We start from the raw sequence: 17120 nt of genomic DNA, 5'->3' as shown, positions 1-17120 counted from the left end.
AAATGCCCCTGTGCCAACTTTTTTGCAACGAGTTGCTGCCATTAAATTCTAAGTTAATGATTATTTGCAAAAAAAATTAAGTTTCTCAGTTCGAACATTAAATATCTTGTCTTTGCAGTCTATTCAGTTGAATATAAGTTGAAAAGGATTTGCAAATCATTGAATTCTGTTTTTATTTACGACTTACAAAACGTGCCAACTTCACTGGTTTTGGGTTTTGTAGGTAAATTATTTTATTAAAGCCCTTATATACATTGTGTTGAGATATTTATTATACTGCAACTTTGATCTTACCAACATCTCCATAGATATAGAAGCCTTTTGGCGGGGGTGGAGGAGTGTTTTCTTCCTATATGTGGGGGAGGAAAGGCAAAATTAGGAAAGCATAGAGTTTGTAGGGCTGCAATGATTCACCGATTTAATTGATTTGGAAAAAAACTTTGATTTATATTTTGTTGCTTTAATAAAAAGTCTGCAAGACTGCACCAACAGAACGGTGCACCTTCTGCATGGTTATGTAGCTTACACTGTGGGTGATGTGGCCCATGTGCATGAGCATGGTGCGGTAAACGGCGGAGAGATGGCTCAAAGACAAGGAAGATCGAGAGCAAAAGGCCCAAAGAAGACAAGAGAAGCTTTGCGAACATTTAAAAGTGAAAAAAGACAGACATTGTGGTTAAATGTTGGCACTGTCAAACGCAGCTGACATTTCACAATAACACCACATCAATGATGCAGCATTACCAGAAACAATCCTGTCAGGTTGTGTTGGTCTTGAAGCCCAAGATGCAGAGGTGGCAGGCGTAGCACAGGTAAGCATGACTTTAATGTCAAAAAGAAAATAGTAAGTGCACATGCAGTGAACATCGAAACAGGAAACAATCATCGAGCCCTGACTGGAGGGCGAGGCAGGCATAAATAGCAGCCTGATTGGCAACTGCAAACAGGTGTGCCAAGCTGCCAATCAGGGACAGGTGAGGGAAACGAGTGCTCAGGGAGACATGCAGGAAGTGGAAGTAAAATAAGAGCGCTGACAGGAAATAAACACAAACTAAGGAAACATAACAAGACGTGAACGTGACAGATACAAGGTAAAAGGCTATGTTGGTAGCTAACTCCATCTTATATGTTTGACTTGAATGTATATTCAAACACATGTGAGGACATGTTAGCGTTAGAGTTGTTTGACCAAATATCAAACACTAGTATGATAATATGATAAAAAAACAAAACATTTAATTTATCATACTTTATCAGAGTTTTTTTTTTTTTTTTACATTTGTTTCTTTCTTTATTATCTATTACCTGGTTGAGGTCCACGCATGTTTTTTTTACTTTTTATCTTATTTAGTAAAAAAATTATTAATTAGGGCTGTGACTCTTTGGGCACCACACGATTCCATTTGATTAGATTCAGAATCAATTATTGATTCAAAACGATTCTTGATTCAAAATCAATATATTTTTAATAACATTGGTTGCCAGTTCTATGATGAACTACATTCCTCCATAAAATAAATGATACATGCTGTGATAAATGTCTATATTACTTAAAAGAAAACTGGTTTTGTTTATTAAAATCCTATTCAAACATTTAATAAAGTCAAATAAAAATAAGGCAACAAGAAAAGTATCCCACTCTTCTCTTTTCTAAAGTAATTAAGTACAGCAGATATAGGCATCTACAAAAACAGTATGATTAGCCTGAGTAGCTGAACAGGGCTGATTTTATTAAATTATTTAATTTTTTTTAAATTTTAAATCAATGTTTTTGTTTTTAACGATTAAGAATTGTTACAAATAAGAATTGATATTCTTAGAAAATAGATTTTTTTTACACCCATAGTGTTACATCTGGGTCGCATTTTACTGCGCGGATCGTTCTCCCAAGATGCAGCAGGAACTCCGGAGGCAAAGTGAAGGTAAGACGATGATTTATTCTCATAAATCATTCAAAAATACAAAAATACAAACAACAGGAAAAATACTTTCTCTTGTGGACCCTCAAACCAAGAAGCAATGTCATAATAGCGCTGTCTGTTTCGTCTGAGATTAGCAACGAATCCAATTTCATATTGGTCCATGTTGGCAAAACAGTCCCCTGTAAAATGTGAACAAATAAACATGGACGTATTCAATTCACGGACATCAGCGCAGGCGGGAACGAGGGCATGCAGCAAACAGTCTAGGCACAGATGAGGGGGATAACGTGTATATATGTATATATATATATATATACATATAGTGTACATATTATATACAGTACACATGTTATATTATGTATATGTATATGTATACAGGGCTCGAATTTAACCACGGCAACCGCGGCAAAAGCCGCGACCGCCCTTGTAACTTGCCATAATGCCCTAAAAAATTATCTCTGAGCTGCCACCTTAACGTGGTAGAGGAGTTTGCGTGTCCCAATGATCCTAGGAGCTATGTTGTCCGGGGGCTTCCATGCCCCCTGGTAGGGTCTCCCAAGACAAACAGGTCCTAGGTGAGGGATCAGACAAAGAGCAGCTCGAAGACTTCTATGGAAATGCAAGAACCGAGACTCAGATTTCCCTCGCCCGGACGCGGGTCACCGGGGCCCCCCTCCGGAGCCAGGCCCGGAGTTGGGGCACGATGGCGAGCGCCTGGTGGCCGGGCCTGTCCCCATGGGGCCCGGCCGGGCACAGCCCGAAGAGGCAACGTGGGTCCCCCCTCCAATGGGCTCACCACCCATAGCAGGGGCCATAGAGGTCGGGTGCAATGTGAGTTGGGCGGTAGCCGAAGGCAGGGCACTTGGCGGTCCGATCCTCGGCTACAGAAGCTAGCTCTTGGGACGTGGAACGTCACCTCGCTGGGGGGGAAGGAGCCTGAGCTAGTGCGCGAGGTAGAGAAGTTCCGGTTGGATATAGTCGGACTCACCTCGACGCACAGCAAGGGCTCTGGAACCAGTTCTCTCGAGAGGGGCTGGACTCTCTTCCACTCTGGCGTTGCCAGCAGTGAGAGGCGACGGGCTGGGGTGGCAATTCTTGTTGCCCCCCCGGCTCAGAGCCTGCATGTTGGAGTTCAACCCGGTGGACGAGAGGGTAGCTTCCCTCCGCCTTCGGGTGGGGGGACGGGTCCTGACTGTTGTTTGCGCTTACGCGCCAAACAGCAGCTCAGAGTACCCACCCTTTTTGGATTCACTCGAGGGAGTACTTGAGAGTGCTCCCCCGGGTGATTCCCTCGTTCTACTGGGGGACTTCAACGCTCATATTGGCAACGACAGTGAAACCTGGAGAGGCGTGATTGGGAAGAATGGCCGCCCGGATCTGAACCCAAGTGGTGTTTTGTTATTGGACTTTTGTGCCCGTCACGGATTGTCCATAACGAACACCATGTTCAAGCATAAGGGTGTCCATATGTGCACTTGGCACCAGGACACCCTAGGCCGCAGTTCTATGATCGACTTTGTAGTTGTGTCATCGGATTTGCGGCCTCATGTTTTGGACACTCGAGTGAAGAGAGGGGCGGAGCTTTCTACCGATCACCACCTGGTGGTGAGTTGGCTGCGATGGTGGGGGAGGATGCCGGACAGACCTGGCAGGCCCAAACGCATTGTGAGGGTTTGCTGGGAACGTCTGGCAGAGTCTCCTGTCAGAGAGAGTTTCAATTCCCACCTCCGGAAGAACTTTGAACATGTCACGAGGGAGGTGCTGGACATTGAGTCCGAGTGGACCATGTTCCGCACCTCTATTGTCGAGGCGGCTGATTGGAGCTGTGGCCGCAAGGTAGTTGGTGCCTGTCGTGGCGGTAATCCTAGAACCCGTTGGTGGACACCGGCGGTGAGGGATGCCGTCAAGCTGAAGAAGGAGTCCTATCGAGGTTCTTTTGGCTCATGGGACTCCTGAGGCAGCGGACAGGTACCGACAGGCCAAGCGGTGTGCGGCTTCAGCGGTCGCGGAGGCAAAAACTCGGACATGGGAGGAGTTCGGGGAAGCCATGGAAAACGACTTCCGGACGGCTTCGAAGCGATTCTGGACCACCATCCACCGCCTCAGGAAGGGGAAGCAGTGCACTACCAACACCATGTATGGTGCGGATGGTGTTCTGCTGACCTCGACTGTGGAAGTTGTGGATCGGTGGAGGGAATACTTCGAAGACCTCCTCAATCCCACCAACACGTCTTCCTATGAGGAAGCAGTGCCTGAGGAATCTGTGGTGGGCTCTCCTATTTCTGGGGCTGAGGTTGCTGAGGTAGTTAAAAAGCTCCTCGGTGGCAAGGCCCCGGGGGTGGATGAGATCCGCCCGGAGTTCCTTAAGGCTCTGGATGCTGTAGGGCTGTCTTGGTTGACAAGACTCTGCAGCATCGCGTGGACATCGGGGGCAGTACCTCTGGATTGGCAGACCGGGTGGTGGTTCCTCTCTTTAAAAAGGGGAACCGGAGGGTGTGTTCTAACTATCGTGGGATCACACTCCTCAGCCTTCCCGGTAAGGTCTATTCAGGTGTACTGGAGAGGAGGCTACGCCGGATAGTCGAACCTCGGATTCGGGAGGAACAGTGTGGTTTTCGTCCTGGTCGTGGAACTGTGGACCAGCTCTATACTCTCGGCAGGGTCCTTGAGGGTGCATGGGAGTTTGCCCAACCAGTCTACATGTGCTTTGTGGACTTGGAGAAGGCATTCGACCGTGTCCCTCGGGAAGTCCTGTGGGGAGTGCTCAGAGAGTATGGGGTTTCGGACTGTCTGATTGTGGCGGTCCGCTCCCTGTATGATCAGTGTCAGAGCTTGGTTCGCATTGCCGGCAGTAAGTCGGACACGTTTCCGGTGAGGGTTGGACTCCGCCAAGGCTGCCCTTTGTCACCGATTCTGTTCATAACTTTTATGGACAGAATTTCTAGGCGCAGTCAAGGCGTTGAGGGGATCCGGTTTGGTGGCTGCAGGATTAGGTCTCTGCTTTTTGCAGATGATTTGGTCCTGATGGCTTCATCTGGCCAGGATCTTCAGCTCTCACTGGATCGGTTCGCAGCTGAGTGTGAAGCGACTGGGATGAGAATCAGCACCTCCAAGTCCGAGTCCATGGTTCTCGCCCGGAAAAGGGTGGAGTGCCATCTCCGGGTTGGGGAGGAGATCTTGCCCCAAGTGGAGGAGTTCAAGTACCTCGGAGTCTTGTTCACGAGTGAGGGAAGAGTGGATCGTGAGATCGACAGGCGGATCGGTGCGGCGTCTTCAGTAATGCGGACGCTGTATCGATCCGTTGTGGTGAAGAAGGAGCTGAGCCGGAAGGCAAAGCTCTCAATTTACCGGTCGATCTACGTTCCCATCCTCACCTATGGTCATGAGCTTTGGGTTATGACCGAAAGGACAAGATCACGGGTACAAGCGGCCGAAATGAGTTTCCTCCGCCGGGTGGCGGGGCTCTCCCTTAGAAATAGGGTGAGAAGCTCTGTCATCCGGGGGGAGCTCAAAGTAAAGCCGCTGCTCCTTCACATCGAGAGGAGCCAGATGAGGTGGTTCGGGCATCTGGTCAGGATGCCACCCGAGCGCCTCCCTAGGGAGGTGTTTAGGGCACGTCCGACCGGTAGGAGGCCACGAGGAAGACCCAGGACACGTTGGGAAGACTATGTCTCCCGGCTGGCCTGGGAACGCCTCGGGATCCCCCGGGAGGAGCTGGACGAAGTGGGTGGGGAGAGGGAAGTCTGGGCTTCCCTGCTTAAGCTGCTGCCCCCGCGACCCGACCTCGGATAAGCGGAAGAAGATGGATGGATGGATGGATAAATGTATTTATATTATCATTTGGTGCGGCCGGGCCGGAGCAAAATTGACCAACATCGACGGCAACAACATACCATTCATGCGACAAATCCTTTTGTTAATGTTTTATTGTGTATAGTTAATTCCTATACGACATATTTCTGCCCAAACTCTTAATGGATCTGTCCTGATACAGCATCTACATGTACATGTACATAAATGTACATAACTTAAAAACATAAATAATTTAAAAAAATACCTCCCTCTGTCAAAATGTAAAAACAGAGATAAAGGCATTATGTAATGACAAAAAGCTGACAAGTTCATATTAATAATGAATTAAAAAAAAGTTCATATATATATATATATATATATATATATATATATATATATATATATATGCTTTGGAGCCTCTGCCTCGAAAGAAAATAATATTTGCCTTGGTGCCCTTCCAACTTGCATTGGTGCCCTAAAATATGAGCCCTCCTCTAAGGCAACACTTGCCTTGACTTTAAAAAGTTTAAAGTATATATATATACATACCGTATTTTTCGGAGTATAAGTCGCTCCGAGTATAAGTCGCACCTGCCGAAAAGGTATAATAAAGAAGGAAAAAAGCATATATAAGTCGCACTGGAGTATAAATCGCATTTTTTGGGGAAATGTATTTGATAAAACCCAACACCAAAAATAGACATTTGTAAGGCAATTTAAAATAAATAAAGAATAGTGAACAACAGGCTGAATAAGTGTACGTTATATGACGCATAAATAACCAACTGAGAACGTGCCTGGTATGTTAACGTAACATATTATGGTAAGAGTCGTTCAAACAACTATAACATATAGAACATGCTATACGTTTACCAAACAATCTGTCACTCCTAATCGCTAAATCCGATTAAATCTTATACGTCTAGTCTCTTACGTGAATGAGCTAAATAATATTATTTGATATTTTACGGCAATGTGTTAATAACTTCACACATAAGTCGCTCCTGAGTATAAGTCGCACCCCCGGCCAAACTATGAAAAAAAACTGCGACTTATAGTCCGAAAAATACGGTATATATAATAAGTATAAATATATATATATATATGTCTATCTGTGTTGGCCCTGCGATGAGGTGGCGACTTGTCCAGGGTGTACCCCGCCTTCCGCCCGATTGTAGCTGAGATAGGCTCCAGCGCCCCCCGCGACCCCAAAGGGAATAAGCGGTAGAAAATGGATGGATGGATGGATATATATATATATATACTTTAAATTTTAAACTATATACCGTATTTTTTGGACTATAAATCGCAGGGGGTGCGACTTATACTCAGGAGCGACTTATGTGTGAAATTATTAACACATTACCGTAAAATATCAAATAATATTATTTAGCTCATTCACGTAAGAGACTAGACGTATAAGATTTAATCGGATTTAGCGATTAGGAGTGACAGATTGTTTGGTAAACGTATAGCATGTTCTATATGTTATAGTTGTTTGAACGACTCTTACCATTTTTTTAAAAATGGAGCGTAGTCAGACCAATGTGGACAACCCGGGCTCACCTGAGTACAATCATAACTACCTGGCACTAAACGTACAAAAAAATAGCACATAACAGGTTTTCTATTTTTACATTCACACAATTTACTCTATTTTGTTACACTTTATTAAGCATACATATTACTTATTTTTGCACCTTTACTTTAAAAGGCTATTGTTAGGTGTTACATGGGATTTTAGAATTTTGTTTACCGTATTTTTCGGACTATAAATCGCACCGGCCGAAAATGCATAATAAAGAAGGAAAAAACATATAAGTCGCACTGTAAGTCGCATTTTTGATAAAACCCAACACCAAGAATAGACATTTCAAAGGCAATTTAAAATAAATAAAGAATAGTGAACAACAGGCTGATAAAGTGTACGTTATATGACGCATAAATAACCAACTGAGAACGTGCCTGGTATGTTAACATAACATATTATGGTAAGAGTAATTCAAATGACTATAATATATAGAACATGCTATACGTTTACCAAACAATCTGTCACTCCTAATCGTTAAATCCGATGAAATCTTATACGTCTAGTCTCTTACGTGAATGAGCTAAATAATATTATTTGATATTGTACGGTAATGTGTTAATAATTTCACACATAAATCGCTCCTGAGTATAAGTCGCACCCCCAGCCAAACTATGAAAAAAACCTGCGACTTATAGTCCGAAAAATGGTCCTTATTTACGATAGGTCAATATCCATAATTATGGATATTGATTGATGTAAAAAAATACAGTTTTCAGCCATATTGCCCAGCCAGGCATCCAAAACTGCTTGGAAGCTCATGCCTAAATGCATGAACCTTATGATTTGACGTTTTGGCATTGTTTAATATTAGTATTCCAACATTGTAACATTTACAAGTCAAAAAAGAGGACAATAACATATCGTAGGTCCCCTTTAAATAGTGTTCATTTCACCTCCAGTGGAATGGGTTTAAAGGGGAACTGCACTTTTTGGAATTTTTCCTATCATTTACAATCTCAACATAAGACAAGAACATATGTTTTTCTTTTGTTATGCATTCTAAATCGTAATATATGGTGGCTAACAATGCAGCTAATGGGAGTACACTACTCTGTCCAAAAGACCTTCTGAAAAACATCCTCAAAAACAGCCAACAATACTCCATTTACATCTTGTGACCTGAATATTAATCATGTATTAGCGATACTGTTATTATAAGTGCTAACGGAGACAATTTATTTTTGGCAGCGCTGTGATCACAGACAGCTAACAGCTGTTATATTGACATATTGAACCGGTGAGCTGCTGCTGCTACAGCATCTCCTCTAAGTTGGTGAAATTTAATTGTAGATTATAAATCATTCTCCTCACCTGGATAGTAGAAGCTTGTGGCCATAAACCAAGAAGTTGGTCAACTTTGACATTCAATTTAGACCCGGGAATGGTGGGAAAGACACGAAAAGATGCTCGTTTGTGGCAACTTTTTTTTTAACCCTTTGTGAGGATTATGATTAATTCTTCTTTTAAACGGGAAGATGTGTACATCCCATCAATCGGCATCTGAGAGAGCAGACATTGTACAGTAAGTGATTGTTGTATTGTGTTCGTAGTTAGTATTTCTTGTTTAGCATATAGCAATATTGCTACATGATGCTTAGTGTTTAACTAAAGCTGAAACTGTTAAGCACCCAGCTTCTAAAACTTGTTGCTCATCCTCGGTATATTCAGGCTTAAAAAAAAAGGTTCTGGATCATCATTTGTCCCAAAGTAATCTTTATTGTCTCTCACAAAGTCTGCAGTGAGTAGTATGTTTGTTGTTGTTATAACTGAACAAAAACACGTAAATGATACATGTTATTATGAGTGTTCCGGTTACTACATTACATATACAGTCATGGTCAAAAGTTTACATACACTTGTAAAGAACATAATTTCATGGTTGTCTTGAGTTTCCAATCATTTCTACAACTCTTATTTTTTTGTGATAGAGTGATTGGAGCACATACTTGTCGGTCACAAAAAACATTCATGAAGTTTGGTTTTTTTATGACTTTATTATGGATCTACTGAAAATGTGACCAAATCAGCCGGGTCAAAAGTATACATACAGCAATGTTAATATTTGGTTACATATCCCTTGGTAAGTTTCACTGCAATAAGGCGCCTTTGGTAGCCATCCACAAGCTTCTGGCAAGCTTCTGGTTGAATTTTTGACTACTCCTCTTGACGAAATTGGTGCAGTTCAGCTAAATGTGTTGGTTTTCTGACATGGACTTGTTTCTTCAGCATTGTCCACAGCATTTGCCATTCTAAAACCTTAATTCTAGCCTGATTTAGCCATTCCAACCAACTGCGCCCAAGACCCAACCTCCGGGCTGATGATTTTAGGTTGTCCTGAAGAATTTGGAGGTAATCCTCCTTTTTCATTGTCCAATTTACTCTCTGTAAAGCACCAGTTCCATTGGCAGCAAAACAGACCCAGAGCATTAATACCACCACCACCATGCTTGACGGTAAGCCTGGTGTTCCTGGGATTAAAAGTCCTCACCTTTTCTTCTCCAAACATATTGCTGGGTATTGTGGCCAAACAGCTCAATCTTTGTTTCATCTGACATCACATGGACAAAGATAAGCTCTTCTGGAGATGAAACAAAAATAGAGCTGTTTGGCCACGTAAACTTTTGACCACGACTGTATACTCACGGCATGTGTACAGAACGTTGATTGAAGTTTTTTGGAGCGCTTTATAGGCAGATCAGAGCGACTACCATTGGCTCCATTGTTAGCTGACTTATGCTGAGTTAGAATGCATAAAAAAGAGAAAAACGTGTTCTTGTCTTACATAACAATTGTGAAAGATGGGCAACATTCTCAAAAAGTTTTGTTCCACTTTAACAAACAAAAGGTGAAGAATATCCAATGCCACCCCACCCCTTGTTTTATTTTTTTTCCTAGAGCCATGCATGCATAAACTCATTAATAAAAGCCCAAGTGGGATGTAGCTCCCACCCCGCATCTCAACTTTGCTACAGCCATCACCGTACGAGTTTGAACCGCCGATTCATAAACAAAGTATTGTGAGGCATTAAGCCACCACTACAGTTTGAGTTTTCTCATTCTCCAGACGAGCCCACTGCAGGGGAGGAAGACAAAGGGGATCTAATCAACAAGACAAGCCAGGGTTCCCACGAAAGAAAAGCATCATCAGAGGAACAATGGAGGGATTTGTCAGACAAAACGGAGAGGACTGAATGAGGCTCCATACGAGATGGACTGGACTTGTCTGTGTGCAGCCTGTTTAGCGCTGCTAATTGTGATACGGTACTGTTGCATTGAGGTGCCGCTGGAAGTCATTGTGCTGCCTGCCTCCTATCATCAAAAGGTCCCTGCTTCAAAAAAAGGCTTCTATGAGACCAAGCTGTGCATACTGAGTAAAGGCAAATATGTGGAAAAAAGGCCTGGGCTATTTAAATGCAAGTGTCATCAATCTAAAGATGAGAAATACTACTGTGGCTCATCTTTGTGCATAGACCATGTATTATATTAGGACTTAATAATACAGGTCATAATCATCAGTCCTTTCCATGACAAGGATCAGCTTCCATTCATTCCCCATAGAGATCAATTCAGGATAAAAAAGGAATCGGTTTCAGTGTCCAACTATAACTTATTGAACAATGTTGTAACTAAATAAAATCAAAATTAAATAAATAAGTACCCAACATGGCAGTGTGGCATTCTGAGGTGAGTCTCTTCATATAAACGACTTTAGCTGGTAGAGGTGCACAAAAAATCTATTCACATCCGTATCATGATTCTTATTCATCTGGATTGTAAACCGATTAATTTAAAAAAAATTATCGCGGAAAATATTGGACACAATGTTATGTCAAGCTTATGAGATGCGATGCAAGTGTAAGCCACTGTGACACTATTGTTAATTTTTTTAATGTTTTAATTTTGTATAAATGGCTGTGATGATAATGTCATTGAGGAATTTCTAATCACTGCTTTGTTGGAATTCTTATTAATATTGATACTGTTGTTGATATTGTTAATTTTTGTTTTGTGTCATGTTTGGGTGTCCTCAATTGCTCTGTTGATTGCCTTTTTTGAATGTTGCTGTTGTTTGGTTTTGGAATTGGAACTGTATTATTATGGTATTATTGTGTATTATTTTGTTGGATTGATTAATAAAAAAAATTAGAAAATTAAATACTATTTATAATAAGAATCCATGTTTAAAAATACGTTTTTAGGCCATCTCCATGCAACTAGAAGGAGCTTTTCTAACCTATAACATGTTTTGAAAAAGTTCATTTTGATTAATATACCAAATAATACATTGCAACAATTGGTTTGAATCGTGTTAAATTAGGAATCGGTTCTGAATCGACTCGTCATCCCAAAAATCGGATCGAATTGTTCGCTAGATCACTGTAAATTCCCATTCTACGATCCTTAGGCTACATTTTCCTGACCGACTACTGGAAATGTAACAATGACATTTTCTGTGATTACTTTAGACGGCAGAGAAGCGGGTTTTCGGACGTGGATCTTTTGGTTGTTTCAAGAAGAATATTTTTGTAAGATTGAATGCTACAAGTAGTGAGAGATGGCAATCTTTGAAGCACTTTCCGATTCGATTCCTATTCTTAAGGGTGACGATTCGATTAAGAATCGATTCTCGATTCAACACATTTCTCGTAATTTACTATTTGGTATAATTTTTAAATAAAACCTTTTCAAAACAAGTTATAGCAGAAACGTTGAAAGAGCCATATTGAACCAAAAATACAAAATCCATATCTGTCTGTAGCCGCAAAAAATCAAAAGCTGTATATAAGTCTTATAATGAAAACAACACATGATATAAGTGTCTATATTAGCTATAATAGCCTACTATCAAAATAACTATGTGTTGCAGGCTGAAGCAAATCTTTGTTGACAGAAATGTAATGTTTTTTCTGCACATTTTTACAACATTAGAAACCATTAGTAAATCAAAGGCTACTCAGTGTGAGATAACTTCTGGAAATACTGGCTTTTTATGGCCAAAGGTATAGATGTGTGTGTCCAAGTTAAAGAAAACAGCAGGCTGTCATCTTCTAATGGATTTATTACAATCTTTGGCAAGCTAGGTAATGTTTGCTGTGGTCTGGAACAACATGGCACACAAACAACTATCTGAAATGCAGCCAATATTACATAGAGATAATATGTCATGAGACATGCACAACTAAATCATATACAGTACAAAGAAGATAAAAGTAAAGGATAATAAATGAGCTCAAATATACCTACAAATGAGGCATTTTTTTAAAATGATGCAATATGTACATACAGCTAGCCTAAATAGCATGTTAGTATTGATTAGCTTGCAGTCATGCACTGACCAAATATGCCTGATTAGCACTCCAACAAGTCAATAACATCAACAAAGCGCACCTTTGTGCATTCACGCACAGCATAAAACTTTTGGTGGACAAAATGAGACAAAGGAGTGGAAGATTTTACATGTACCGTATTTTCCGCACTATAAGGCGCACCGGATTATTAGCCGCACCTTCTATGAATTACATATTTCATAATTTTGTCCACCAATAAGCCGCCCCGGACTATAAGCCGCGCCTACGCTGCGCTAAAGGGAATGTCAAAAAAACAGTCAGATAGGTCAGTCAAACTTTAATAATATATTAAAAACCAGCGTTCTAACAACTCTGTTCACTCCCAAAATGTACGCAAATGTGCAATCACAAACATAGTAAAATTCAAAATAGTGCAGCGCAATAGCAACATAATGTTGCTCGAACGTTAATGTCACAACACACAAAATAAACATAGCGCTTACTTTCTGAAGTTATTCTTCATTCGTAAATCCTTCGTCTTCGGTGTCCGAAGTGAAAAGTTGGGCAAATTTACGATCCACTGGCAGATGTTGGCGTCGTCTGGCGCTGCCTCCTCGTCTTAGTGAAGGTGTGTTCGCCTTCTGTCTTCCATTGTTCCCACGCAGTTAGCAGTCTAGCTTCGAATGCCCTGTTGACACCAATATCTAGCGGCTGGAGGTCTTTTGTCAATCCACCCGGAATGACGGCGAGTATTGAATTAAGCGTGTCAGCGTGTCTCTCAATGTGCTGTTATGAGCTAGCAAATATAACAACTACACTACCCAGCATGCAACGATAGTTACGAGCATGCGCGGTAGCCCTGAGAAGTTCCCACGCAGTTAGCAGTCTAGCTTCGAATGCCCTGTTGACACCAATATCTAGCGGCTGGAGGTCTTTTGTCAATCCACCCGGAATGACGGCGAGTATTGAATTAAGCGTGTCAGCGTGTCTCTCAATGTGCTGTTATGAGCTAGCAAATATAACAACTACACTACCCAGCATGCAACGATAGTTACAAGCATGCGCGGTAGCCCTGAGAAGTTCCCACGCAGTTAGCAGTCTAGCTTCGAATGCCCTGTTGACACCAATATCTAGCGGCTGGAGGTCTTTTGTCAATCCACCCGGAATGACGGCGAGTATTGAATTAAGCGTGTCAGCGTGTCTCTCAATGTGCTGTTATGAGCTAGCAAATATAACAACTACACTACCCAGCATGCAACGATAGTTACGAGCATGCGCAGTAGCCCTGAGAAGCGATGTTGTATGCTGGGAGTTCGAATGTGGTTATGAGCACGCTGTGAGAAAACGTTGAGAACTCAGTTAACACGCCTCGTCTGCATTATTTATAATTAGACAGACAACACACTTAATAGGAGCCATTTGGGGTCTTTACATAAACACACAAATGGAAATGAAACGTCACATATCCCAGCATGCACCGCGCGCTTCTTCTACGGGGAAAAAAGATGGCGGCTGTTTACCGTAGTTGCGAGACCTAAACTTTATGAAAATGAATCGTAATAAAGCGCACCGGGTTATAAGGCGCACTGTTAGCTTTTGAGAAAATTTGTGGTTTTTAGGTGCGCCTTATAGTGCGGAAAATACGGTAAACAAACTGTCCACACTATGCTGAGTTCAAGAACCGCCAAAATTAGTAGGACAAAACGATGTTCACTAAATACTCTCATCAGTGAAGCATACACACAAACATTTTAAACAGTAGGCTTACTAACAATTGGGAAGATTTGTGTCATGTTTGTCCTCAAACAAAAAACATACTAAAACAAAACAAATATTTTTCCCCCATCTGTTTCCATTTTCAATCCTTGCGCATGTTCGGGCTGCTGACCCCCGGGTTACAAGTTCCAAAAGCTCCTCTTGGATGCTGACGTAAAAACGTCTTTAAAAAAATTTATTTTCAAAATTCTATTTACAAAAAAAAAAAAAATCACAGAATTGTAATCAATTCCCTGCGTTTGTAAACATTAACAAAAACAATTATTTTTGAGAAAATAAAAATATCGATCTAATCACACTAGTATTGATCATATACAGATACTACCCTTTGGTATCCACACCACCAATTGATTGCTGAAACAACAACAGTGTTATATTATCCTCTCTCCAGACTCCTATTAATCCACTTGTTAATAGTTTCTTATTTTCTGATATAAAGCCGTTCCATCTAAACTTCTTAACCTTTACAAAGCACTTATTTCTTGGTGTTATTCAAACCTAGCTTAATACTTAGCCTAGCTATTCGCATACCAGCTGCTGGTTTAGCCTCGTCTTCCAGTGATAATGTTACATTACAATGATACTTAAGAGATGCAGTTTATTTGTCGTAATGCAGGTGATTATTATTCCCTGAGGGGAGAGGCTCCACGCTGTTTAGGCAGACACAAATAAAGTGTCAGCCAAAGGGGATTGCCATATGTAATCGGCATTGAAAGGCATACTTTTCACAAAAATGGGCCGATACTGATCGGTGGCCGATCGATTAGCACATTCCTAATTATTATGCATAGTCCAAATCGTGATCATCACTGGTAGCAATCAGAAAACACGTAAAGCACGTCATATGTTTCCGGAAAGTAAATTGCATGACTTTATACAGTACAAATTCAGCTTGGTTATGGATACAGTTATAGTTTCAATATGTTACACATATAATTTACATACTTTCATTTCTCTTTACAACATGTCCGAAAAGGAGTAGGAAAAAGCAAAGCTTGCTTAATTCTACCTTTTTTCCAGTTCACTTCCTGTTCTCAATTTGTAACACAATTTACATCAATGAATTACAACCGTTCTCTTAATAAATAGTCACGTCAGTTAAGATTCACATAATGAGATGAATAATATTTTATTTTAAATAAAGTTTCTCAAAATTCTTCTGCCTTGTACTTTCTAAAAAGTTTTAGTTTGAAGAGTCTCTTAAACTGGATCATATTAGCACATTGCTTGACTTATTTGCTCAGTTCATTTCATAATTTAATTCCACATACTGACATATGAAAATGTCTTATTTTATGTTTTAAGTTAGGTTTTTCTCTTCGGTTATATTTTTCCTCTTTTGTACACTTTTGGGTAGCAGGTTATACAGTAGGGAAGGGATTCTAATGTCTCCATTCCTGGGTGGATCTCATATGACAATAAATAGGGGGTTAATAATTTTGCAATCCAGTCTGCTGAAAATAGTGGAAAGCACCACTATACATAGCAACCGACACTGTGGTCAAAATGGGTATTGCCCAGAACACATTTTAAATATTCAACAATCCACTGCCATTCCGGGGGGTATAGTGGATAGTGTACCCCACACCCCCAATTTGTCACATTTCAAGTGTTGGGTAAACTAACAAACTAACGACGCTAGCATCATTACATTATGATAGCACATACAAATATGCATGAAAACACTCCTACAGATATCACTCATGGGATGGATTAGTAAGTAAAATAGTTTTAGTTATATTGTAAAACTTACAAAACGTTGCTTGGAGTGATGAATGAAGAATTCATACGAGTAGATTTGCTATGGACAACAAGAAGACGGAATGGCACTTGTACTTCCGGTTGAAAGCACCAAACAAAGGGAATACCGTTCACCCCGCAGCACTTGCGGTGAGCAAACTCGTCTAAAAGATGACGTCATAGCACAAACAATAACGAACGTATTCGATGTCTCTGCTTGTGTTTTATGACAACTATTTGCATTATGGCCATTAGCGAAGAAAAATCAATTAATTAGCCGCATTAATTTATAAACCACGGGCTACAAAGCGTAGGAAAAAAGTAGCGGCTTATGGTACGAAATTTACGGTAATTGAATTTCAATATTTTTGATTCAATAAATAAAGGGTTTGTAAGTTCTCTATATCCAACAATATGTAAACCGACCTCCTTTGTAACACAATTAGTGAATGAAGTGTACTTTTGTAGTTATTTCCCCGTATTTCTACACAATAACTCCGATATGGTAACACTAGTGAGCAGTAGAGGATATGAAATGATTTTTGGTCTTGAATAGGGGTGTCCAACTCATTTGAGCTCAGGGGCCACATAGAGGAAAACCTATTCCCAAGTGGGCCGGACTGGTAAAATCATGGCATGATAACTTAAAAATAAAGAGAACTTCAGATTGTTTTCTTTGTTTTAAAATAGAACAAGCACATTCTGAAAATGTACAAATCATAATGGTTTTTTTTTACACGTACATGTCGCTATTGATAGTATTCTATCTTCATTTGTCGTTATTTATACTTTCTGGATAAATGATGTGATAATGCTCATCAGTCAAATAGGTGGACTTGAGTCTGGCAGAGTTTTAAAATGCTCCCATTTTTAATCTATCAGAAGATAAAAAGAAAAATATTATCAATACCAAATTACAGGATGTTATTAATGTAATTTACTAATTTTCCTCAACTGATGTACACATCCTACGGTTTATTCTGTACACATGTAGCATCATCTACAACAAAA

General features: G+C 40.7%; 1 protein-coding gene across 2 annotated transcripts in view; it reads right to left on the bottom strand.

Annotated features, from left to right (window-relative positions):
* Positions 1 to 17120, bottom strand: part of afg1lb (AFG1 like ATPase b) — a 133522-nt gene that overhangs the window by 98442 nt on the left and 17960 nt on the right. Inside the window, exons 3-4 of one of the 2 annotated variants that reach the window (XM_072916265.1) lie at positions 6264 to 6305; positions 295 to 349 (exon numbers count right to left, since the gene is read on the bottom strand). In XM_072916265.1, coding sequence (XP_072772366.1) covers positions 295 to 349; positions 6264 to 6305 — 97 coding nt within the window. The remainder of the gene's footprint in view (positions 1 to 294; positions 350 to 6263; positions 6306 to 17120) is intronic. The other variant, XM_061987263.2, reaches the window with a different exon arrangement.

This window comes from Nerophis lumbriciformis, linkage group LG26 (assembly GCF_033978685.3).
Source record: "Nerophis lumbriciformis linkage group LG26, RoL_Nlum_v2.1, whole genome shotgun sequence".
In the NCBI taxonomy this organism is placed as follows: domain Eukaryota; kingdom Metazoa; phylum Chordata; class Actinopteri; order Syngnathiformes; family Syngnathidae; genus Nerophis; species Nerophis lumbriciformis.
Note: the sequence above shows the minus strand (reverse complement) of the source record. Positions and strands in the feature narration are given on the sequence as shown.